General features: G+C 42.1%; 2 protein-coding genes across 4 annotated transcripts in view; one reads left to right on the plus strand and one right to left on the minus strand.

Annotated features, from left to right (window-relative positions):
• The first annotated feature begins 5 nt into the window (after positions 1-5).
• Positions 6-25112, plus strand: part of LOC106030058 (shugoshin 2-like) — a 37292-nt gene continuing 12185 nt past the window's right edge. Inside the window, exon 1 of the mRNA XM_066999119.1 lies at positions 6-633. The gene's annotated coding sequence lies outside the window, so the exon portion shown is untranslated. The remainder of the gene's footprint in view (positions 634-25112) is intronic.
• C6H2orf80 (chromosome 6 C2orf80 homolog) lies at positions 12964-24494 on the minus strand. 3 transcript variants are annotated; one of them, XR_010832201.1, is made up of 9 exons: positions 24331-24494; positions 23577-23666; positions 22362-22443; positions 21753-21835; positions 21531-21618; positions 21033-21110; positions 16519-16606; positions 15491-15949; positions 12964-15403 (listed from the first exon to the last, which is right to left on the minus strand). XR_010832201.1 is itself a non-coding variant. In XM_048061599.2 (8 exons), exons 2-8 carry the CDS (start codon positions 23615-23617, stop codon positions 15783-15785), a joined length of 627 nt encoding a protein of 208 aa, XP_047917556.2. In that variant the 5' UTR covers positions 23618-23666; positions 24331-24494; the 3' UTR covers positions 12964-15782. The 3 variants fall into 3 exon arrangements, 2 of the variants coding, with proteins under 2 accessions (XP_047917556.2, XP_066855240.1); XM_048061599.2 differs by having other exon boundaries at positions 12964-15949; XM_066999139.1 differs by lacking the exons at positions 12964-15403; positions 15491-15949 and having other exon boundaries at positions 15956-16606.

Genomic DNA, 25112 nt, shown 5'->3' on the forward strand with positions numbered 1-25112 from the left:
CGGGCGGAGCGCCCGGGGCCGACCGCCGCGGTTCGCCCGGCGGCCCGCTGCTGAGGGGAGGCAGGGGGTTGCGGGGCCACGCAGGCAGCCCCTGGCCTTCGGACGGGTCGCGGCTGTCCAGCCCGAGTGTGTGTGCTGCGCCGAGATCTGCCTGCACAGCCCCAGGAGTGAGGGGATGCATACGTGAAACCTGCTGCTGCTTCATAGCGGCCCGTACCTCATACGCAGAGCTCGTGTAGGACTAAGAGAGCACTCCTAAAATGTCAGATTTCTAAAAGAATTGTGAAAAGACTTTCTTCTGCTTACTGGTGTGGCCTTTCTCAAGCATGTCAACAGTGAGCTGAACAACCCAAGGCAGGACACGAGCAAAGGGCTTTTCCTGCATGCTGTTTCCATAATACGACGCTTCCAGTGCTGCTAGAGGGATCCCCCGGGACAGTGAGGCACACGGGCACCCCTCCATCCATCTGCTCCCTCAGAAAGTGAGGCTGGAAATAAATCAGGGAAAGGCAGCTCTAAGGAGACATTTTCTAAGGGCAGCATTTTTTTCCCTGTGTTCTGCCAGGAGAATCCCATCCCTACGATCCCAGGGCTTCAATTCTACTCCTCCTGCCACCCGTTCTTCTCACCCAGGTAAATCTATGGCAGCTTCACTTGAAGCAGAACTCGCCATTCACTGCATAGTCAATTCCTCTGTAGGGGATTTCCACACCTCTGTAATGGTTCACGTTGTGTTTGGAAACCCCCTGCAAAGGTATTCATTGATCATGCAATGTAGTTGTATCATCTGATGTATAAAAAAATTGCTAGAGCTGGATATATGTTACCAAGAGCACAGACAGTTTGAGATCAATCCCTGCACATATCTTTGTTTTTTTTTTTTTTTTTTTTTCTTTAAGAAAATCGGTGAAGTTTCCCTGTAAACATTTCAGAACTGATCGGTGCTCAGTGTTAGGCCATGCCAATCAGTAGTGCAGGTGTAGAAGAAGTATATTTTCCTGCAGCATCTGAACATAGTTCCTGGCATAGGTGGAAGGACACTGACAAAAAAAAAAAAAAAAGAAAGAAACAACACAAATTATATTTAGTTGTGTGATACATGTGTTCTGGTACTCACTGCTAGTCACAATACTCTCCCACCTTGAGACTGCTATGTGATTTTTTTTTTCAGTCAAGAAAAAAACAAGTTCAGAGTCCAGCACTGTCTCTAGAGCAGGGTCTGCTGTGCTTAAAGCACCTCAGACCCCTGCCCAAGGGCAGCCTCCAGGAAGGGGGGGACATCCCACCTCCTCCATGGAGGACTTACCCCAGGGCTTGAGTTACTGCTGGCAGCTCCTCCCTGTCAGCCAACCTGCTTTGCCTCTGGAGTAAACACAAGTCAGTATTATTTGTCCTTCCACAGTAATGAGGTGAAAAGCAAGCTCTTTGTAACATGCTTTGACATTTAAGAGTTATTTCATCTTCTTAGAGTTATTTCTAGAATAAACAAAAACTTATTTCAAACTTTCCTCACAACTTGCTTCCTTTGAGAAGTTGAGGCCTATGTAAAACTAAATAGAAACTCAAACTCTCTTTGAGTTATTGCTCTATTTTCTCGTATTACTAACTTTTGGAAGTGATAATAGTTGTTCCCACATGCAGAAGAAATACAGCAGTAGGCTTTAATGAAGCAACAGACTCACACACTAATAAAAATGTGAGACACCTGCCTTATTAAGTACTTCCACCCACCTAATTGGGATGCTCACAGACTATAAAGCAGCCATTTTCCACTCTGTTAGAGCTGTAGTAGTGTAGTTAATCTCATGGGTCTAGGTAATGGCTCCTAGTTTCTCCTTTTGGTACAGGCATTTGGTTGGGGTTGGCATTCTGTATTCACTAACTCTATAATGAGTTCTTTATCAGGGTATGAAAATGAGAGAGTTGTGTGGAGAAAAGTGGGCTACGGTTTCATCCCTGTAGGTCTAGTATACTTTTTAGCAACTTCCCCATGCTTATATTTGGGAAGATCTAGCTAGGATTATAAAAGTCAAAGAATGGACAAAGACTTTTTAAAAAAAAAAAGTTACCACATATTAATGTATACTTTAAAGTGTGAGTACTTATGGAATAATATATTTGTGAAAGCTAATTGCAAACTTTTTATTGCTTGACTGACTTTTTATCATCCTCACTTCTATAATTACATACCAATTGCTTCATGAACTTTAAGCAGCCAGGTAAGCGGTGTTCATTGGTGCTTCGCTGTCCCTGAGCTGCTGTCCTGTGGTACGTGTCTGTTTACAACAGTGGTTTTTATCACACTCTGTTCTTCGCTTGTGGTTTTGTACCTTATATCTTTTTCAGTAGGTGTGTATTAGTGCCTTACTATGCACTGAACTTGTCAGTTAGCAAGTTTAGTTAATAGAATAGGTAGAGAGAAGGATGTAGATAGGGAAGAAGGCAATAATTTGAGATCAAGAAGAGTATCAGTGAGAACTGGCTGTATTTGTTTGCAGCTTTGAACCCAGCAATCTCTGAAGCTGATGAAACCAACAAAGAACAGACATCTTACAGTAATGTTATCATTATGTTACAGGTTTTTTTTCTCTCTAGAAGCAAATGGAGTAGCTCATACTGACTTTCAGATAAAATCAAACAGGTTTCCTACTAAGGCTTCTGCTAAGATCATGCCTTTGGTCAGCAGAAGAAGGAAGATAAAATCTTTGGCAGAGCTTTTATCTGAGTTTTTACTTAATGTCTTAAGACTGATATTTTGTTTACTAATAAAATGCTAACAATTGAGATGTGAAATGTGCTCAGAAATGGGCCTGCCTCTCAACTTTTCCATTGTTCTTTAGCCACAGAGCCTTGCGAAGAAGCAGAGAGTAATCCTTATATTGTAAGTAGTCTTGATAGCGAAGTGTAAATCTCACACTACCAAAATACCTTTTACTATATGTAAAGAAATAAGTATTTGTGAATCCTACTTTCTAGGCACTCAGATCCAATTAACCTGGGATTGCAATGTAGGGTGGCTATCGGAAAGGAGCATGCTGGCCCTTGCAAGATGCCAAGGCCTCCGAGATGGTGGTTTGCAGAGGGTAGCATGATGCTGGCTTCCCTTGAGTTTCTCTGCCTATGATGACAAACTGTGTGCACTTGTTGCAATGGGTAAGGTAGCAAAATTAATCAGCATTCAGTCTTCCCTCTGTCACCATGTTCATGTTGTGCCCCAGGTAGTTTAGGAATCTTTAATTGTTTGCAAGATTTGGAAGTGGGAATGAATTTGTTTGCCCCTTGATATATAAGCTAACATTGAAGGATTTTAGTTGCTTTCTTTCCAAATGTTGGAGACTGGCCATAGCTATATGTGGGAAGTGATGATCTGGTTAATAGCATTAAGTCCTTTTTGCCCCTGGTTGCTCTGCTTTTATGTATTCAGGTATAAAACATTCACCAGACTTAATTTCAGGCAGGAATTTACCCCAGGACTGCCTGGAACCATGGTGGTTTTGTTCTCTGTACTTTCAGCTTGCTTCCCTAGGGGGCCTTCAATATAATGAATTCTCCTGTTGTAAAGGCCCAGGCAGTAGTTTGATCTCTTCTGCTCCTTTTCTGTATCGGGGCTTCTTTACCGGAGGCCTTAAATCTGAAGTTGTGCTGGGAGTGTTCTTGTGTATAGTACACTTCCAGACTAGTTAGTATGCCATAACAGAGACTATTCTCCATCAAAACTGGCTTCTCACTCAAAGAAAACCACCTCTTTGTATCCACCGTATTATTGCCAGTGCTCAGTAACTCTACCATGCTTACATGTCAGATCATTCTGGTTTAGTTAAGAAGTCATTTAAAAAATGATTTCATTATATTGCAGTGCTTAGGAGGTCTAGCATGACTCCTGAAAACGTTTAGTGCCAAAAACAAACAAAAAAACCATGGCAGCAGTCAGGGGTTGAGAATGTGTAGGTATTGGCCGTCTGTGGCAATCTGTGTGGACTCCTTACCTTCTCTGCTGGCAGGGTAAGGCTGTTTGGAGAACGTGAGCTAAAGAAACTTACAGCCTGTGGGCCCTCTCGCAGGCTAACGTCCTCTTGGCTTGGGAAGGACCCATATTATGGGAAGCAACTGAAGGTAAATGGGCTCAGGAAAGCTCCAATGCTGCTAAAGGTGGTGTTTTTGCAAGACGTTAGTGTTGTGGTCTCCCAGAAGCAGGGACGTTGGCTGCAGCACAGTACCTTACTCTGAGTGGGGTGTGAAACCTGCCCTGGGCCCTTGTGAATCCTCCAAAGGCTCTGCTAAACAAACTTTGGATACAGAAAGGGCATACAGACCTGAATGATGGCCAGTGTTGTAAAACTGGAAAGCAGAGTTTTAAAAGATCCTGCAGTGTTGTGTAAACAGAGTGTTGTTAAAGTATGTGTGAGACTTCTAGGGGCCCACCTGCATACTGAATGGGTTGTAGACTCCTAGCATAATGGGTCTCTCTTCTTGATTCTGACCTGAGACCCTAGGGAAAGGTACTCCTTCTCCCTGCTACTGAGGGTCAGCATGAGTTCATGCCTATGAACAGTGTGAGGTCCTGGCTAAACAAAGGAGCATACTGTAAGCCCTCATCAGGAAATGAGAGCTCTGCAGTCCTGCACAGAACTGCCTGACTTGATGCCAAATGGCAGCAGGAACTGTTGGGCACCATGACTTTTCTCATCATGAAGAAGTGATTAAACAACTGAAATTTATTTTGATATCAGTAGAGTTGCAAATAGTCATTGATAGAAATAATGTTTATTGGTAAATATTGCAAATACTTCTCTCTGTCTGAAGTCAGAGACCTAGTGTTACTGCTGAAAGGTTGCTGGGAGGTACCTCTGTGATGAAACTATGAACTTACTACTCGAGCTGTTTTTGAGAATAGCATAGCTCTTATGGGGCCCTTTAAGATGTAAAGTATACCCTATAGTAAATTCAAGCATAGAGTTGGTACCATGGGCTCAGTTACAGGTAGGATTTGTTGATATATTTTCCCGATCATAAATTAAGAATGTATTTCATTTTTTCCACTAAGGTCTGAAAAAATACTTTTCTTCAGAGGTGCTATTTTTAAATTGATTTGAGACTGCAGATAAAAATTCAGCTTGGCAGTTTTAGATGTATATTTCCCCTGTACTTGAGTGTTACTCAGTATTGGCTCACTTCCAATGGCTGCAGGGTGACTGCTCCTACCAGTAAAGCAAGGACAGGTTCTGAAGCCCACCACAGTCACCAGACAGTTTCTGACTCTGCTGGGCTTTCAGTTGAAGGCTTAAAAGCATTGCAAGAAATAGGAGCCTAGCCCACGTAGGCTCTAGAACTCCTTGGCCTTAATAAAGCACTAATGGCACTACTCAGAGGAGTGTAGCTTAAGAAAGTGCTGATTAGGAAATGTCCAATGTTGGCTGGAAGGATCCAACTCTGGCAGTCATGGTGCCCCAGTCACTGAATTGCCTGTATGTGCCAGACCACAGGAGGTGCTGCAGTTCCTGGAACTCTGGCTGTTCATAAAAAAAAAAAAACCTTCCTTTAGGGATGTGATGAGACAGGATGTCCCCCGAGTTGTTCTCTTGCAGAGAAGGGCAGTCACTCATGAACTCTAGCATCCTGCCTCTGAAGTCATTCCTCTCATAGGGCTGTAGCTGGCTGTGCTCCTGGGGCTGCAAAGGCAAATCCAAATGTGGATGCATGGGATGTCAAGAAGCAGTTTGCAGGTGCATTCTGGATGCTAGTAACACAGCAGTGAATAGCCACTGGTATGTGAAGAAAAGTCAGTTTAGCAGGAATAAATTTAACTTGGCCTTAATATGTAAAGCAGCATTATTGTGGGTCCTTTCTGCTCTGGTGAGAGGACTGCAGCTGCTTTGGAAGAGTTGCAGGAGGGCAGGAAGCACAAGTGGGGACTAGTTGAGACCACTACAATTGAGCTAGCATGCAGTTTAGAAATAAAGGAATTAGTTCTCCTACATCTGTACTGTGCTCAAGTTTTGATCTCTTCTAACAATGCAGGAACAAAACAAGACCATTGTGACCAAACCAAGTTAATCATTGAGCACTCTAGGTCTTATTGGGCAGCTGTGTTTTAGTAGCAGTGAAATTGAATTAGAGAAACTTAAATCGAGTGGCGTTGTCTTGTGATATCATATTTGTGTGAAATACAGTACTTCAACCTTATTTTCCTGTACATCTTAGAAGTATAAAAATAGATGAAGGTTTAGGTCTCTTTCAGCAGCTGACAAACTCAAAGGAAAACCAGACAAAAATTAAAACAATATTTCTGCATTTGAAAGCTTCTAAGTACACTAAAGCCTTTCTTCAAGTCAAGTTATAAAAGGCCTAGGTAACGAAACTAACATTTGGCATTTCCTCTCTAATATCTTGACAGACTACTAAACTGTTTGCAAACATGCTTATCTCCAAGGAGCTATACATGGACTAGGTGGTTTGTCAGTGCTCCGTTCACTTGCTGTTCATACCTTTTGCCATTTTTGCCAGGGCTCAGTTGTAAGACTTGAGCTTGCAGGATTTAGCAGTCCTTTATAGAAAATGCACAGTGCTGCATCCAAAGGAATAGGATAAAAGATTATTTTTTTCTCTCTAAAGAGAATAGATGTGTTTTCCTCTCCATTGGCTTTCTCTAAACAAAAGGCAATAACAGTAGATTGTGGGGTACCAACTTTGTAACTGTCGGTAAGCAGAGGATCAGAGCTAAAGGGTAAGTCAAGTGATATTTCCACTGTTTTACTGATGGGAACATGTGCAAGAGAAAGTGTTGGAACTGTTGTGCCTGAATTGCCTCATGTCACTTTATTTTTAATCTCTCCTTGTTCCTTGATTATATGAGACAAAGGCTTTCTAAAGCATATGGATTCCCAGGGATGATGCTGTAAAACAGTTATCACAGTGTGCTAATAAAAGCTCCTGGTTTTCAACAGCCTTCAGAACCTGTGGGTTCATCTTAGGCTTCAGTCAAAATATCTTTAGTCAAACAGTATCTGTGATGTGAGGAGCCTGGTTATTCACATCTTCCAACTGCCCTCAACTGGTATGTTGTTGTGACAGCTGTTTTTTACATGGAGATTTGAGGTTTTTCTGGGGTGCAAAAGCACTCAGTGTAAGCTAGAGAAAACACCCTGCAGGCCAGCAACTGTAGTGCCTTCTACCAACCATAAAATAAGCTTATGTAAACTCAGAAGACTTGTTGACAAAAACTTGGATGCTATCTGTGAATTGCCAGTACTCCTCTCCCTCTCTAGCACCCTTTTTCTTTGCTTAATGTCTGCTTGATATTCTCTGAGCATTTGCAAACAAAAGCAAGTAAAACCTCTCAGTGCTTCTTGAAAACCAGGTATTCTGTTTCAGGTGGAGAATTTGAGTTATTTACTCTGAAAACTGTAGGACAGGGCAGTCAAGAATCCAGACACCCTGACTATCCTTCTGATCACCGAGTAACACACTTCTGTTCATTCTTGCCTTTGCCAAAATGAATGCCAATGTGTAGCCTACACATCACTACAGGGCCATGTTTCTCAATTGCACTAATGGAGCTAGATACTTTGTTGGAGTACATCAGCATATTGTAATTGCCATCTGCAGAGCTAGTCTGTTTTTCTTAATTTTAGTCTTGCTGAAGGCAAAGGAAACATTTTGATTCTGAGCAGGCAAGTAGATACTGTGCTTGAACTACTGTTATTTTGCAAACCTGGGTTAGTATATTAACCCAAGCATGGTGGCACGCCTGTTTGCAGTTCATACAAATGCACAATAATCAGCATTTGTGAACAAGAGGAAACACTTTTTCAAACCTCTGCCTTGAGAGCTGAATAGTTCATGCTCCATTTCTCTCTGGCTAAAGAATGGTGTTCTGCAAACCAGATGATTGTGTCAGCTGGACAACCTACTTCATGCAATAAAGAAGGGCAGGCAGGAGGACAGAGTGTTCCATGTACAAAAGAAAGGAAGAGAAGGGTAAGATACTATTTTTCTCCTCAGTGTTGCCAGGGAAAGGTTTGTGAGGCTCACTATCAGGTTATTATTGCTAATGGGTTGTATTTGAGTGTGAGACAATGGATAAATGAAGCCTCTGCTACAGCAAGTTGAAATATGAATTTTAAGCAGTCTGCCTCACTGCTGTAGAAGTTGCTTGGCTTTATTCAAGGACTCAATTAACTGAATGTTTACCAAGTAAAACAAATAAAAGCCAACCATTTAAAGCCCAGATGAAATGACTTAAAGATGTAGATAAAGTTATAGGGTGTCCTGATAGTTCAGTTCTCTCTACTGCTTTCTCTTTCCAAGTCTCCAGCACTTTGATAAAGAGGATCAGTATATCTCTAACTATGCCTGAAAGTCACTTGGAGGGGAGCAGGGGATATTTAGACCCTACTAGCCAAATTAGAGATGGTATGTTATTAAGATGTGAAATCTCTTAACTGTTTTGTTATATTTTATGACGGCTCTCATTCATTACTGCACAGAGTGCCTGCTGGCACAGAATTCAGATAATTAGTAAGCATATATGTAATTATCTGAAGGATAATTAATGCTGCAGTAGACTTTCCCCAGCACAACAGGATGTGGTCCTGTTTCTAATCCACTCTGGTATGCTTATGTCATTCCTTTTGCATGCCGAATAGCCTGGCAACTGAGGGATTTGGCTGGATCTCCTGTCAAAGCAGATCAGTGCAGCTCTGAAGTTGGTAGAGGCAGGGTGACTGACACCAGCTAATCGTTTAGGTCATGAAGTACAGGCTCACTGAAAGGTGCTTTATATAGGTGGTGTGATTTAAGGAGTTAAAATAATTTCTGGAGGAAACTAAGCACAGCTGGGATCAGAGTGGTAAGTGTTGCTGGACTAGTGGTAGCACAGAGCAGCTTGTTTGTACCACGTGGTGTAAAGAATTTGATGCCAAATACAGTGTTCACTTTGTTCTGTGTTCCACTTCATCCTTCTGTCCTTTTCCTCTTCAGTACATCATTGGATACAACTATTAATGGAAGGTCTGATTCTTTCATCTAAATTTTTGCTCAATTTTACAAGTTTTGATCTAGGAATGGATGCCAGTTCTATGGAGTCTGGTTAGCAATATGCAGTTGGACCTTTAACATTTAGTGTACTCTGAAGAAGCTGGATAATTATTATTGTTTCTGTAGGTATTCTCCTTTCCCTCTAGAAAGGCAAAAGAAATCAGATTTCACTCTGGACGGCACAGCTATTATTCATTAGTAGTATTGAAGGAGCATTAGTTTGAACAAGCATTTTGGAATGCATTCACTGTTTACTTAGCATGGGAGCAATAACTCGGTGCAAGTCAACCAACCTCCGCAAAGAGCAACTTTGGCATTTACTGCACCCTACCCAAGGAATCTTTTGTATTTGCCAGGTTTCAGCCTGAAGTTGGGCATCTCATACAAGATTCAAGAATCATCTAAAACAGTGAGGGAGTAGGTCTCAGGGAGAGGGGTGTAGTCTGGGACTGATGGGCAAGCATCAGTGAGTTCATTTGACCTTGGAACCTGCCTATTTCATAAAGCTAAATATTATGGGAAACATTTTTGCAGTGGCAAACGTCGCAGGAATGTATGAAAGACTGGAAATGAACTTTCTCATTACTGAACAAGTGAGACATACAGAAGAGCATAATTTTCCCAGCTATTATGTGCATTTCTGAGAAACTGTGCTTTAGTCTGGAGACAGGGAATTGCTAGGAGATCTCTTTTGAAGCTCAGTGAGGGGGGTCTAATTCTTAACCACGTGGGGTTCAGGAGTTGCCAGCAAAGGGACATGGTCATAGGTATGGTAGGAAATAAATGGAGGATGTTTTGATTGAAAACAGTGGGGTTTATAAGGAAAAAATATATAAGTAAAAGGAACATTCCTTTTATATCTGTATAGCTTATGTGTATATATTAGCTATAGGAGAAAATGTATTTATATGATTTTTGAGATGATCTGCATTGGTTACTCATGACCAGCCATAAATAATGTGGCCATCTCAGAACTGTGCTACTAAAACACATCTACCATGTTTTTCTATATGCTCCCTTTATATACCAGTGTGCAGGCAATTGTCAGGCGTCAAACTGCAGAGCTATGTGAAGCATGGGTATGTAGAGTACTTCTGTAGTTAGTAAGATATACTATACAGCATTACCCAGAGCAGCAGAAGTACTTTAACAAGTATTAATTCTTTGTTATGATTCAATGACACAAAACATATTAAGTCAGATTTGGAATGGGTATAGCTTTCCTAGCATAAAATGATTAAATTGAGCAGACTGTGGTCATGAGCAAGCTGTGCACACCATCCCACAGCAGAACTTTACAATGCCTGGTGCTGCTAGATGTTCTCTATGCAATATAAAACATTCTTTACCTGGTGATAGTCACTCGGCTTTCTTTAAGCATCTCCAAAGTATGAGCAGGCCCTGGAAATAGCACTGATATTAAACAGCTTATTTCCTTCCTCACCAATGAAATTTTGCACTGTATTCCTGAACGTTGCCTGGAGTGTGTGTAACTATACCCTTAAAGGGTAAACCAGATTTTTCAAACTGATAGGCTGTCAAGGAGAACTCACTTGTAGTATTACATGGCAAGACCTGATGGAGCTGCTGAGACTGAACCACTTCTGGAAGTCAGGATAGTCTCCCTGTCTTAAAGTACTGATATCTTGAGCAATTGGGCTTCTTATAAGTCATCCAGCTGTCTTTTTCCACCCTGATGCAGTTGTATTGTTTCACATGGAGCTGTAGGTCAGGGTGGTCATTGCTGCATTCATAGCACTAGCCCCAGAAGCTCTGGTCTTCATTTAAAAAAAAAGAAGTGATATAAACTCTTGCAAAGATTCATAGTCCATCCTAGTATGTCTCAGAGCAGGGTACTGGCATCCTGGGTCTTCCACTACCTCTCCTGTTTTGGCAGTTTGCTGAGGTGAAAGCTGAGAGTTGTGAGCAAACACTGTGGTTGCTTTTATATACCATAGTCCTGCTACTGCGTCTGCAAAATGTAGCACAAGGGCCCATTTTAAGCTCTGGGGAGATCTCATGTTGTTTTTTTTTGCTTCAGTTACGGTGTTTGTTGCATTTACCACATGGGGCTTTTTTTTTCATTTGCTGATGCTGTGTGTAAGGGAATTACTGTATAACTGTAGAGCTGCTATGCTTTGAGCTGGGATCAACTACTTCACATCACTGACCCAACAGGGGTGTCTAAGAATTTCTTCTTTATAGTACCTCCTTTTCTGAAAAGCCATCAAACTTGGTGGACCTGAGCAGTTCCTAGGTCTGTTATATCTCTTTTCCTCACACCTTTGTCTAAATTTGTTCTGTGGTGGTTGTCTTTTTTTCTGAGAGCAGGAGAGGAACTCAGCTTCCATTTTGTCACGTGTCTCCATCTTGAGCAGTGGTGGCTTTTGCCTTCTCTTTTATTGTGTACAGATTTCTAACATAGCCATGTGTTACAAGGAAATAGCAATGAAAAATATTTGTTTCTTCATGGTGTGTGGTTAACTGTTGCATCCGTGAAAACTACAGAGATTGCTACATCAAACGTAGGAACAACTCAAAGGGTTCTATTAGATGTTTATCAATATATCTGAATTAGTTGCTGATGCTGTAAATCTTTTCTGTGAAAGTTTATTTTAGAAAATCAAGAGAAGATAGCTACGTTAAACTTGAGTTGCTCTCTATCTGGAACCAGAAAGGATTGTTCTTTAGCACTAAAGCAGAGCTATTATGTTATGGAAAACTTTATTCCTTCCTTTTGGAGCTTTTTCTGTCACTTTTTCTTGTTTGTTTGATGTGGGGCTGGATCAAACCTTGACTAGTTCTGTGATTATCAGTTCCTTGAACCTAGATCTTAGGCTCTTTAAAAACAGGCTACGTCATGGAATACGCGAAGCTGGTTATATAAATGTTTTATAACACCAGTAGGTGAGACTTAAGATCAAAAGAAAACTACTATACTCCAAAAACAGAGTTACGATCTTACATGTTTGGGAAAACTCATTCAAGCATGTGAAGACCTTGTCAACATGATTTGTCAGCTAACTTGGCATGCACCTTTGTAGATCTAATTTATTTAAGAGCTCTGTTTGCAAGTACATAGTCTCCACCTCCAATGGAACAAATAAGCATTTGTGGATGCAGGGGAAGGTCTGGGAGACACAGGAGTACAGCTTTGCTTACAAGGTTTCAGGCCAAAGAAAAGGGCTTTCAGTGCTGTGGCAAGAAAGGAAAGAGGTATCTTCTGGGGTGGGGGGAATGCCATCTCACTTTTGGCATAGGTTGTTTCCTCTCAGCTCTTGTTAAGGATTTGCGTCTGAATCCCATAACACGAGTTTGGGCCTGAATCTCAAGTTCACCAATGACACAAGGTATGAAAGTCGTCATCTGCCCAGTTCTGAGTGAACCTTCCCCCTCATATCCTTCCATTACAAACCACTTAATTGCTGTTCTTTTTAACTGTATCCCGATTAAATGACAGGGTATAATGTGCACTCACTGTTTCCAAACAGGTTATATGTCCTCTTTAGTATATTCAGCCCTATTCTTTTGAGCTTTCTGAGTTGCCTCAGACATTCTGCCTTGATCCTCTTGGATTTCTGTTGCTCATAGCCTTGTGGTGTTTGCTTGACAGCTGTGGTACTTGACTTGGTATATTGTTACTATTACAGTAAGTACACTTAGAGCTTGATTTTTCTTTTATTTTGTGTTCAGTCTGGATTGCTGACCTGGACTCAGCTGAACTGGCAATGGGCAATGTGAGCATGTAAGAAATAACCAGTATGAAAATGTAGTGCAAAGTTGGCTTGGTGGTTTGAAGCAACACCGTTATTTCGAAGTGTAATCCCTTGTGTATGGCAAACTGGTGGATAGATTTTTAAGAGTTCCTGTACATCATTCATCTTTATTGCTGCATGGATTGCACAGCAGCATTCTTTGAGCAATGAATGTTAATGCAAGTTCCCAGGGAAGGCCACAAAGTCTGGCCACAGCTGACTTTGGCAGCCATGGCACATACTTGCTTCATGTGAACTGACTATATGTTTAGCACTGGCAATGTGCAAGTAACTTGCAGATCACTTCCATGACATCTGACCTGGTGACAGTCTGTAGAAATTGGCAGTTGGTGTCCTCTGACTCTACTTTGCTACAAACAAGTTCCTTCTTGGAGCTGGTGTGGGCTAATTCTTATTTTGAGCACCTCTGGCCATGGTTAACTATGGAAAACACAGCAGAGAAGCTGAATCTTCCAAGTGTAACTCCTCTTGTGGAGACAGCCTCATTTACCACAACATTGTTTTGGACAGATGGAGTAAACCTGAATCTCTCATTGCTTTGACTCCAGTGTTTGTTCTTGTTGCTGTCTGTCTTTTGCAAGTGCATAGTCCTGTGCTACTGAATATGTTGGTTATCCTGTTGCTTCCTCCTGCTAACTCCAACAGGCTCTTCTGTAACAAGCAGGAAATACTAGCCATTGAAAAGTGAAGTTCATGGCAGTGATCTAATAGCAAAGACAGTGTTGTAATAAAACAGCTAATGACCTATTTATTTGTTAAAGTCTTGTTTATTGCAGGTCAGTGAACAGAAATCAGTCACAAGATGTTAAGCTCTCTTTCTAGCTGTTTAATCTTAACCACCCCCCTTCCATTGTTCTGCTACTTGTGCTCACATCAGTACCCCTCAGTAATACCCCTCCCTTCTTGTATTGACCTCATTTCGAAGCACAGTTTTTGCCTTTCAAGGGATCAGACTGGTGCTGTTTGAGTTGGGATTAATTTTGCTCAGGTCCTGGCACTAGCTGCTGCCTACTGCTCTACTGACCTTATTTGCAGGGAAAACAGAAGTCTGTTTAGAAGCTGATGGATGCCCTGAGTGCCTGGGATGAGCCTGTGCTGAGTGTGACAGGGCAGGCCTGTCCCGGCAGTGAATGTGGGCCATGAAGAGGCAGAAGCTGCTAAGTGGGACTGGACAGTGAGTTCTGGAAATCCTGCTTCCTGCAGGGTGAACCAGCCAGGCCAAAGCAGCCAATGCTGCAGAAATTCGTGGGTTAAGACTTGCTGGCTTCCTGTGTTAGGGAGGACAATATTGGTGATGATCTGAAGTCCCTTCTAGCCTCCTGATCTGAATCTCTTAGGCCTTGAATTTTGATTCAGATGGCTTGAAGAGAAAGTTGAGAAAGGCATGGTATGACTGAGAAGCCCCATCAATGTCAGCACAAAAACTTACTAGTTAATTTGTAATTTTTGAATGTACCATGCTATGCTGAAGTCTATGGGCAGTTTAGAAGTGAGAGGACTGGTGTTTACAGCAACTACTTTAGATTTGTCTTAAAAGGAAACTTGTGATACATGTTCCTTCTTAAAAAAAAAAAAGGAAGAACTGCACCTGATGAGTTGAAACCAGGCTATGAGTCTGAGAACTTCTAAAAGAACACTGGAACTTCTGATTCAGTGTAACTATTGCCAGGTTTTCTTGTGCAGTGCTGTCTCTTGGCATCTCTGTAAATAGACTCAGTGTCTGAGAATCAACAGGCATAAGAATAAAAATGTTTTTGCTTTCCAAGTGTTTATTGGTTATTTTTCTTTAGTATTTCTGCATTAGGATATAGGACCATCTCTAAGCTATGGGTTAATGCAGTTGTACAGTATGTGACCCTACTTTGGATGGATATCACCTGGCTAGAAGTAGCTGGGAGTCTTTAATTCTGTCATTCTTATATGTAAAAAGCTCTTATGGAGTCTCTGTACCCTGCAGTGAGTGTTAAATGCACCTCTCAGCAGTGGTGTGTTTAACACTCCTTAATTTAATACTTCTACTGCCCTACAGAGCCCTGAAAGCAATGTGCCCAGGCTTCCAGTCAGAGGAAGGGAGGGATATGGAGAGGAAATGATGGGCGCCCAAATCTTATCCCAAGGTGGAGGTAGTACAAGGATGATGGTTGTGACAGTCCATCTAGGAAAAGAAGAGTGTTCAAGGAGTGTTTTTGGGCTGCACGTCATGGATGTAAGCCAATCCATTAGAGACCTACAAACAATGGAAGACAGGCTTCAGTGCTGCACTGGCACTGCAGGAAGAAGCTTTCTCTTTGTAGCTGAGTCCTTTAAGAAAATAAGAAAGGATGGTTAAAGGGGACAACTGAAGAAAATAGGATCATCCTAATAGGTACAACCCCTATGTCACATGCAGGGATGCTTATTCCTATCCCACTCTGGATCATGAGTGGGAGTTGCACAGCACTGTAGAAAAGGGAAAATGTATAATTCCTGCCTCTGAAGTGCTGCATCCTCTCTTTGGCTCTGTAAAAATAGCATGGTGGGTTGAGAAGCAGTAGGAGTGCACTGGGAAAATGTAAGCTTCCAACGCAGTCAGAGAAGCAGGAGAGAGGGAGCTATGGGAAGAGAAAACGTGTCTTAGGTACATGATGACTGGAAAGGAAGGAATGATGACTAAGATACTAAAAACATAAATGCATTACCAGTGCCAAGCTAGAAGACACTAATTAGTTCACTTGTTCACTTAGAGCTGAGTGAGGTACATGAAGTCTGGGTCTTTGCATATTTGCTTCCCTTGCATTCTTTGCTTTCAAATCTGGTCCAGGCTTCTCTGGAGAGGCTCCTTGTTCTGCTTCTGTAGCTCGCTGTGGGATGCAAATGTTAATAAATGAAAGCACAGCATGTGGGGCTGAATCCATGAGGAGAGATGGGGACTGTGTGGCAGATCAGCTTCCCTCCTGCTGTGTGACATGTGGTGCACACTGAAGTCAGGGCTTATTCAACTTCGTCAAATCCAGCCCTGCTGTTGCAAAACTGGTTTGCTGACTTGTTCCAGTTCTCCTGTTGTACTTTGCCAACCAGTTGCTTGCTGTCCTTTTTAGCTCTCCATGCTGTATGAGGGTCAGTTCTTTGATTTGCTGCTGTTCTCTGGTACTTGATGCCTTGGGAGAAAGAGCCTTGCATCATCTTGGGCTTATAAAGTGCCCTCAGGGTGTTATACAGACCTATTCTATGGGATCAGTTGTGATACATGGTTGAAGGTGAAGAGTTCCACTTCAAATTCCCTAATGGCACTAGAGTTTCTCTCACTTCAGTTGCATCAGGAGAAGCAGTAGAGATGGGGGGGCGTAGCTCTTTCACTGGCCAGTAGCATAACTGACCTATGCAAATGTCCTAATGTCAGTCCAAGATTAAGAACAAACCAGTGATGATCAGTTATGAAGGCTGGTCCTACAATCTTACTGTTTATCTGAAGTTGAGGAAAATACCCCTCTTGCAATTGTCATGGACTTCAGGAGCCTGAGCTAGATGTTATTTCTAAGTTACAAGGGGAAAATGCCTGTACCCTCCCACACCCAAAAGAACAGGCACAGACCAAGGTTTACTTTCATTTCCATGTGCAGCTGCTGGAGCTTAGCAGGCCCCAGCTTGGTGGCACTGCTGGGCCAGGTGCAGCTACCCCATGTCCCCCTGCCCTGGCCTCCTGGGAGTTGGGGTGAAATGTACTCACTGTGCCTCCTGGTGTACTCTGCAGCTTTGGGGGCAGTCAGCATGGCAAAGGGATGCAGGGAGAGCTTGAAAGGTTGAATCCAGTGGTCCTGGAAGGACAATTCACAGATCAGTATATCTGCAGAAACTCTGTGCCAAGCCAAATGGGTGCACTCTGCTGTGTGTTCAGCTGAAAGTAAGACAACTGCTTCAGAGCCCTGATGGACAAATGAGGACAGCTTTGCTGGCAGTGTCTGGTCTGACTGCTTGGCCTACCCAGCTTCTTGAAGTGCCCAACCCTGCTGCACAAGCATCTCAGTTGTCCACACAGTAGATGAACTGCTGCAGTTTATAGCCCTGCACATACTGGAATAGCATAGGGATTGTGGTCTACCATAATATCCTAGTGGCAGCTGCCACATGAGCAGCTGAGCTGCTGAAATGTCTGGACAGTGGGGTGAGAAACTCTGAGAAGCAGCAGGCAGTTGTTACGGCTATCATCATATCTTTCTCAGCCTGGGATGTCCCTGCACATGAATCATAAATCTTCTGGTTCCTAAATCCCACTAGGATGTGACTTAAGCTCCATAAGTATCTATGTATCTTAGTAAAGCTGGTGCTTGATTTTTTGAGGAGACCTAAGTCAAGGCTTCAGAAGTGATGGGGGATAATAGGAATCTCCATTACTTGGTTTTGATGGGAAATGTGGGGGAAGATAATCTGAGATGAACAAACAGAATTTTGAGATGGCTGCGTTCCAGTTCTTTGACTTTTGAACTCTTAAGGAGGCGTAAGTTGTCTTCCAAGAGCTACTGTTAATGAAAACAGTAGATTTAACCACCTAAACTAATTAGGGCTTTGGAAAATGAACTACACTTAGTCTTCAAATTCAGCAAAACATTTCAGTTCCATTCTCAGCGTAGGAATGAGCTTAAGCCCATACTTAAAATTAAGCAACGTTGTTGGCTGAAATAGGAACTGGTGATCCTGATAACAATGGCTTATCTTCATCTTGAGAAAACTTTGTAACTTTGCTACCTGGTCACTACCAAGGAAGTATCCCTGAGTCCACAAGGGGTAGGATTTAGGCAAGTGCACAGTAACACGAGATGAACAGAAACTATTTCTGTTCTTTGTCTCTGTTTGCATAATATCAGAATATAAATCAAAGAGGCGGAAAAAAAACCACCATGGGAAACAGCATGAGTAGCTGGAAAATTTACAAGAAAACGTCACTCCTCTGCAGTGTGTAGTGTGCACTTAAAAGGGTGACTTCTAAAAATATCCTGGGTTGGAAATTACTAGAGAAAAGGGTTCTGGCCTATAGTGACCATGAGAGAAAAGATACACAGTGTAATGCTCGCAGAAAAAGGAGGGAGAGCTGATCCATATGCTTAACCCAGAAGCTGAGGGGTAAATTTGTCATCTCAACAAACAGGCTGTGAAATGCCCCCAAGTGGCATGTAGTGGCACTTCCAGTTCTTGCCATGAGAATATTCAACAAAGGTTATGGCCTCGGCTGTTCTGATGCATGTAATTGTGAGCTAGAGTGTAGCTGTAGCCCTTTCTGGACGCCAGGTGGCAGTCCATCATTAATATTAAAGCCAAGCAAGACGTTGTGTGTACCAGAAACTCCAAATTACATGTGGATCGTCTAATACGGTCTGATAACAATTCCACAGCAGTTTTTAATCGTTGCTTAATGAACTGTCACTGAAAAGGAATCCTACATATTCCAACAGAACTGCTCTTTTGTTAATGTCTGGGCCATACAGAATATTTTTGACTTGAGTCATGAATTAAAGTTTATAATACACTATTTTTAAGGGGTAACTACTTGTATGAATAAAGATTTGTATCTAGAGAGACTTGTTCTGAACACAGACACGGCACTTTTGAAGCAAGCTGTATCTCCTTGGACCTGTCTTCCTTTCCCGCTTCTAATTATCAGTAATTAGAGTATGCTAGTAGGACTGCTCCTCTATAAAGTATTATGCCAAAGCCACAAAAGCTGGATTACATGTGGATGTTCGTGAGTAATTGGACTGCCCTTTTTCCACCTCTCCCTAGAATACTGTAAGGTGTGAGGTGAATAGTTCAGCTTTTTGCTATGTCCAAAGAGAAGGCTGCAGCTAGTTTGCTATTGCAAGATCAAAAGGGGGCGAACAACATGAGTTTACTATCCAACGTTTTTAAAAGGCACAAATATTATAGAATCTAAATATGTCTCTATTCAGTGGGAGACTTCACTGCTCGTAGCACACAAGGCTAGGCTGGAGGTTGGTGGGAGAAGGGTCCAATAGCTTATCATTGTTATCATTGCTATGGCCAAAGCTAGGAGTCACTGAGCTGTTTAACAGCACTCAATTAGTATCTATTCTTTGGATTCTCAGACCTAAAGGGCAGCAGATGTCAAAAAGTTTGGGATAGGTTCTGAAAGGTGTTTAGTGCAAGCAAAGCTGAAAGTCTTTTGAATGTGTTTGGGAATGAGTTACCCCTTTAAGACTGGTGTAGGTGTTAATGTCGGGGCAAGATAGGATTGAAGAGTTTTAACTGGTGAAATCTGTGCAGGACCAAGATACGATCTGATCAGCAAAGCTAAAGCAAGTATCTTCTTTTTGTTCACTGATTTTTTTATGGTATTCATCTGATTGCTCAGTTAGGTTTGTTTGCTCTACCCAGTTTTGTGTGCACCAAATACAGTTTCATTTTCTGGTAGCCTGGCGATAATTTTCAGCAGATGCACAGCAGAGCCAAACAAGCTGCGTCTACCCTTTCAAGAACAAAAACATCTCCCTGGAGGTCAGCTACTGAAGTCAGAGCTCTTATGTGTCGATGCTTGTCGTGCACTGGCAAAGTCCCACACCAGTGTACAAGCCAGAAAGGAACCGTGAAGTCTGGTCAGCTAGGCATTTAAGCCAGAAAGAAGCTTGTCAATAAAAAGCCTTCATAAACCTCTAAACCCAGAAGCACATTATTCTAATATTCTAACATGCAGCGGGTGACTCATTACATTAAAAGATGGTGTAGGGATTTTAGAAGTAGCTCTCATGCTGCTAGAGATTTGTGATCCCAGTGGTGGTGCAATCAGGAAAGCATCAAGCAATCAAACCCCAGAGATCAAATATAGCAAAAACCTCTCCTACCCTTCCTCTTCTCAGTTTCCCTTGTTTTTTCACGGTTACATTCAGTCTGTTCCAATTCCATCTGTGAAGTGATGGGTGGTGCATGGGTTGGGCTTGCGTGCAAATGGTTTCCATTTACCACTTCTCTGTACTTCTTGACTTTTCATCTGCTCCTCAGTGCTTCTGTCTTTGCTCTGCTGTGGGTCACCTACAGGCCATGGCATCGAGGGGATGCCACCTTCCAGGAACACCTCTCTAAAGTGTCTCCTTATATGTCGACCCCTTGGGCTGCTGCTCTTTTCTTAAAAATAGTTGAGTTGAGGTGCCACATGGTTCTCTTGCTGAAGTTTTGGTTGCTTGGTTGCTTACATGGGTTTTTGAGTTGCTTGGCATGGGGCTGGAAGGTCTCAAACAGTATTGGATTCCTTTGCTTATGTAAATACACTCAGAAATATCAGCTAAAGGGATGCAGGAGGCACACATTCTGCCACCTGTCTTGAGAGCTGACTAGACCCAAACAACTCTGGTGCAGGGGCTGACAGCAGGTCAAGTTGTCAGAGCACTGTGTGCAAGGAAACATATCCTGCTTCTCTGGAAACTTTTTAACTGCAAACAGTAGCTGGGACTATTTGGCTGTACCACAGATAGACTATCTGACTTTGAGCAAGTCATTTAATCTCTGTCCTAGTTATCTCAGACCTACAGTACAGTTTCCTAGGAGGAAGATTTATCGGCTTACATAGGGGAAAAATGAGTCAATGAGTTCATGAAGGATCTGCAGAGAGAGGATCGACAAGAACCACAAAGGAAGATGGGAAGTGCTAACTTAAGATAAAATTCACAATGTCAATCCTAGCCTGTTGTCTTGAATATCTCTAATGTTTATACTCTGCCTTAACATAGAGATGTGAGAGCTTATTGTAGGATGTTGCCAGCTGTCATCCACATTTCTAACCACTGCTGGTCTAACAGTAATTTTTTTTCGTAGAAGTAAATCCCCTCTTTATTAGTATGGGAGAGCTGGGATAAACAGTAGCTATAGCAGTCCCAGATAGCATGATCTGTAAGTGATTAAGAGATTAGGAAAGAGACGCACACTCTCATGACTGACAGAAGAGTTGAGGTACACAGTGGATACCTGCAACCTTACATGGCTTTACACCTTGTTGTGATGCTGAAAGGCTGCCTGCAAAGATCTAAGCACTGATGGCAGATATGAGACAAGGAAATAATTCTACAGTATTTAGCCTGAGTGGGAAGGAAAACAGTCCACAGCTGAGAGGTAAAGATAGATGATGGAGTCACGTGTGGATTGCATTCTTGGAATGCCAGCCCAAAGCACTATACTACCGGTGAGAAGTCTTCACTCAGCCCCCTACAAGAGATGCTGAAAGAACAGCAAATCACTCACATTTGCAGAGCTCTGCCATCGTGTTGCTGAAGGTCCCATGCTGTAAATCTCAAAGATCTCTTCAATGGGAATGCTATTCTGTGAAGAGAGATGAAGAGAGTGGTTCAGCTCACAGAAGCAATTTTTGAAGTTAATGTGTGAAATCTACATGATATCCTTTTCCTTTGGTTTCTGAAACAGCTTTCACCTCAACTCCTAGTACCATTTTGTATTGCTAGTACAAATCTATTGAGATCTGGTCTTAAAATTTGCTCACCATTTTGTGTTTGGGTGCAACAAGAAACCTACACAAATGCATAAGGCCACCTACTGAAATTGTCTATTCAGTTTTCTAAGGCTGAGTGAAGCTTAATGGCTACCTGATTAAAAAAAAGTCAGATTTGTAATATGTGCACTGTCTGTATACTGTTTTCTATGAACAAAGACGTACAGGGTACAGAGTGTTTCTAGACAAGTGCCATACAGAAAAAGATTTTGCTGTCTTTCTTGCCTTCTTACCATTAATATCCCAGCATAGGAAGATAATATCATAGCTTCTCTCTCAATTCGATTGGGATACATGTATCGGCTGCGAGCTGCCAAATTCCTGCATGATGTTTTGAACAAGAAGGTTATTAGTGTGGTGTTATAAAAGCACAAAGAATTCCTGGGCCTGATTCACTGCTGCTTATATTCCATTTTCATACTGCAACACTAGGATCTTAGCCTTGCAATACTCACATTTTCTCTCTTGTCAGTACAGTTTGAGCATCCAAGTCACATAACCACAGCATAGCAACAGCGAAGGCTAAGTTGTAATGGACCTGGAAAGACAGAAGAGCTTCATGTGTTTTTTTCTACTCTAATTGTTTAACTGAGCAATGAGAAAAAGACCAGAGAAATGTAGGGAAGGTGAGCTGTAGCCCAGTATTGCCTCAACTAAATTGGGTACCTTACCAGCTGTACACCTGTAGAACATTTGCTGAGATTTGAGGGGTTTTGAACACCCACAGGAGGACTTCCTCAGCTTAGCTGAAAGATGTTTTGCTATTTACAGACAGGTTAGTTTGTGAAAAACTACCTTTGCTTAGCTGACTTAAACTTCTTCAAATACCCCTGTGGATGAGCTTTGTCTTGCTGGAAAATCAGTGAAAACTTGTATTACCTTGGATACGTTACATCTAGGATGCTGTTCACAGCCAATCTCTTTAGAAGCTCATCTCTGTAAGTAGCTTTTACTGATCATTGTAGGAAAAGGTTATTAACTGTATCAAACAGACATCCTTTAGAGTTTTCAGTAGCCCTGCAGATAAAGGGAATAGGATAGGAAATAGGAAGTCTGGTCATTACCATGTCATCTAGAAAGGTGGGCTGCCTTTGTCCACTTGGATCAAATCCATTTTCTTGTAGTCTGATGCCAACATAATCTCCCCTTAAAGCAAGAAAACAGCTTTGAATTACAACTGGTTCTAAGTAATCCAGTGCTTGAGAAATGTAGGACGACACCAAAGGTAGTGCAAAATCAGGACTAAATTTGCTGTAAGTCAGTGCTAGGAACCTGCTGCAGGATTCCTCACAGACCCCTACTAATTTGGAAAGCTGTTAATTTTATGCATCGCTGCTGCTAATCTTAGCTTCTGTCCAACCATATTGTTGTCTTACCGAAAAGCTCCAAAATATGGGAAGAAATACAAATGTGAGTCAAATATTAGAAGTCTGGGGGCTTACAGGAGTTTCACTGTACAGGCAAAAGATTGAAAGATGCTTCACTGATGCTTGGTTTTCTCCCTTGTAGGGGGCCTGATTCAGCAACCTTACTTCAGACTGAGTACTACTGATCCATGCAAGGAGTCCTATGGAAGATGGGTACGGGACTTACATGAAGTAGAGGAAACATTGCTTACATTCCCTAAGAGTTATCTGCTGGGCACCCCTTAATCAAAGAGCATGAGATGCTGCTGCCTAAGCTAGGAGATCCCTTCCAGACAGTTGCTGCACTGGCTGTGTACTGACTGCACAGCAAGGGAGGAACTCTGCATCTCCCTGCTCACTCCCACTTACGCAGAGCAAGTTCTCTGCTGGAACCTCTCTACTGTCACATATGCAGTCAGGACCTCTCACACTGCAGATTGCATGTAGGCTATACAGGAAAAAGAGGATTACAGAATCACTTAGATTGCAAAAGACTTCTAAGATCATCTGGTCCAACCTGTAACCTAGCACTGCCAAGTCTACCATTAAACCATGTCACTAAGCACTACATCCACACATTTTTTGAAGACCTGTAGGGATGGTGACTCAACTACTTCCCTGGGCAGCCTGTTCCAATACTTTACAACCTTTCCAGTGAAGAATTTTTTTCCTAATATCCAACCTAAGTCTCACCTGGCACAAATTAAAGCCATTTCCTCTTGTCTTACATCTTGGATGAGATCTGTTTGTGCTTTTCAGCAAAAGAAGACAAAGGATTTACAGCTATCATTCAGCTAGGTATTACAATTCTTTGTGATGAAAACAAGTCTATCTCAAATGCAGTGCAGGAAGTTGTGGGCAGTTACAACTTACAAGAGTTTTTCAATCTCTTTCTTTAGGCGTTTTCTTTCCATGACTGGAGATACTCTAGCTGTCACTGTAATATAAGTGGCTCAATGAGATCTAGGAGAGAGAAAGAGAAGTGTGTCCTACCAAGTGCTTTTGTCAGTGAAAAAAACTTGAATTAGGGATAAAGAGTATGGGACACTTGGAGACTAACTTCAAAAATCTGGCCAAAACCAATTCCCAGGAAGGACTGCAATAGAAACTGAGAGAAAACCTAATCAAGAAAGAGAAGACAACATTCACAGTGCTGAAAGAGAGGGTAAGGAGTTTGGTAATGGCAAATAGGCAGGGTAGGCCCATTTAATATGGACATCTATCTTGAGTGTCAGCCAGCAGGTTGCTTGCATCCCCATCACAGTGATGTATGTTCTTTCACATAATGCATTCTGTTAACCTGCTGCCAATTCTGAGTTGTTTAGCACATGGCTTGCACTCCTCACTGTGTATTATCAGATCTATGGGGTACAAAGGCAGTTAGCTGTATATCATTGAATGGACTGGGAGTAGGGCAGATTGGAAGAGATGAGGTAACAGCTGGCCTGACAGGACATAGCAAAAAGAGCAGCTCACACTTGGCCCACCAATGTATTGTAAACTCAAAGTGCATGCTTTACTTCTCTGTTCCATAATACACAAACTAATGACATGCCTAGTAAGCTCACTGTTACTGAATATTATTCCCATATTCTCTTTTACATGCACACAAGAAATTAGGCACTACCTGTATCAACTCTTGTAAAAGGCTTCAGGATCTGGGTTTGGAACTTCTCTGACTTCAGATAAATGTGAGGTGCATTTCCCTCTTGATGTGGCTCTTCCCTTCTTGCTTCTGCCACTGAGTGTGTGTGCCAAGGAAATTAAGCTATGGCTTCATGCAGGACTGTAGCTTTCTCCTGTTACTTAGAAACAATGCTGCTGAGCTGAGAGAAATTAAAATGGAAAAAAAAAAAAAACACCCACAGAAAAGAGGTTAAAACTGCACCCTGAGGTTGAACTACCAGCCTCAAGTTAAATGATCCTTTTACGCTTTTAGGAATTGAGTTTCACTGTTGAGTGGCTAGTTGCAAACATAGATGACTTGCTGACAAGAGAGGCTGAGACCATTCACTGCTTCTTCTGATGGATCTAATTGCTTGTAAAAGAAGCTATCAGTAGAGGTAGGGTTATGGAACAGAGAAAAAACTAAAACAGTGTCTATGGTATATGGCACGGATCACGCTAGTTGCTCTTTCATCAATATTATGTTTTTGCTTACAGTATTAGGAAGAATTCTAACAGGCAGGAAATCCCAACATAACCTACTCAGTTCTGCTGTTGTCCTTCCAAAGGACACAGGACATGTCTTGCACAGGGTAATATGTTAGCATTAGCTAATATATTAACATATACCACATAAAATAGTAGTAGGAGTAGGATCTAGGACTACTGCAAAGAGCTGCCATTCACATTTGGCACTTCCAGCCAGACATGGCAGCAGGCAGAAAGCATTTTTACCAGTCTTGT

Source organism: Anser cygnoides, chromosome 6, assembly GCF_040182565.1.
Source record: "Anser cygnoides isolate HZ-2024a breed goose chromosome 6, Taihu_goose_T2T_genome, whole genome shotgun sequence".
In the NCBI taxonomy this organism is placed as follows: Eukaryota; Metazoa; Chordata; class Aves; order Anseriformes; family Anatidae; genus Anser; species Anser cygnoides.

Coding starts and splice junctions, on each gene's coding strand:
- C6H2orf80 (XM_066999139.1), bottom strand. CDS start 23,617: ATGGAAAGAAAACGCCTAAAGAAAGAGATTGAAAAACTCTT. Junction 21,619..21,752: donor GTACTGACAAGAGAGAAAAT/GTGAGTATTGCA, acceptor AACATCATGCAG/GAATTTGGCAGCTCGCAGCC. Junction 16,607..21,032: donor GATGGCAGAGCTCTGCAAAT/GTGAGTGATTTG, acceptor TTGTCCTTCCAG/GACCACTGGATTCAACCTTT.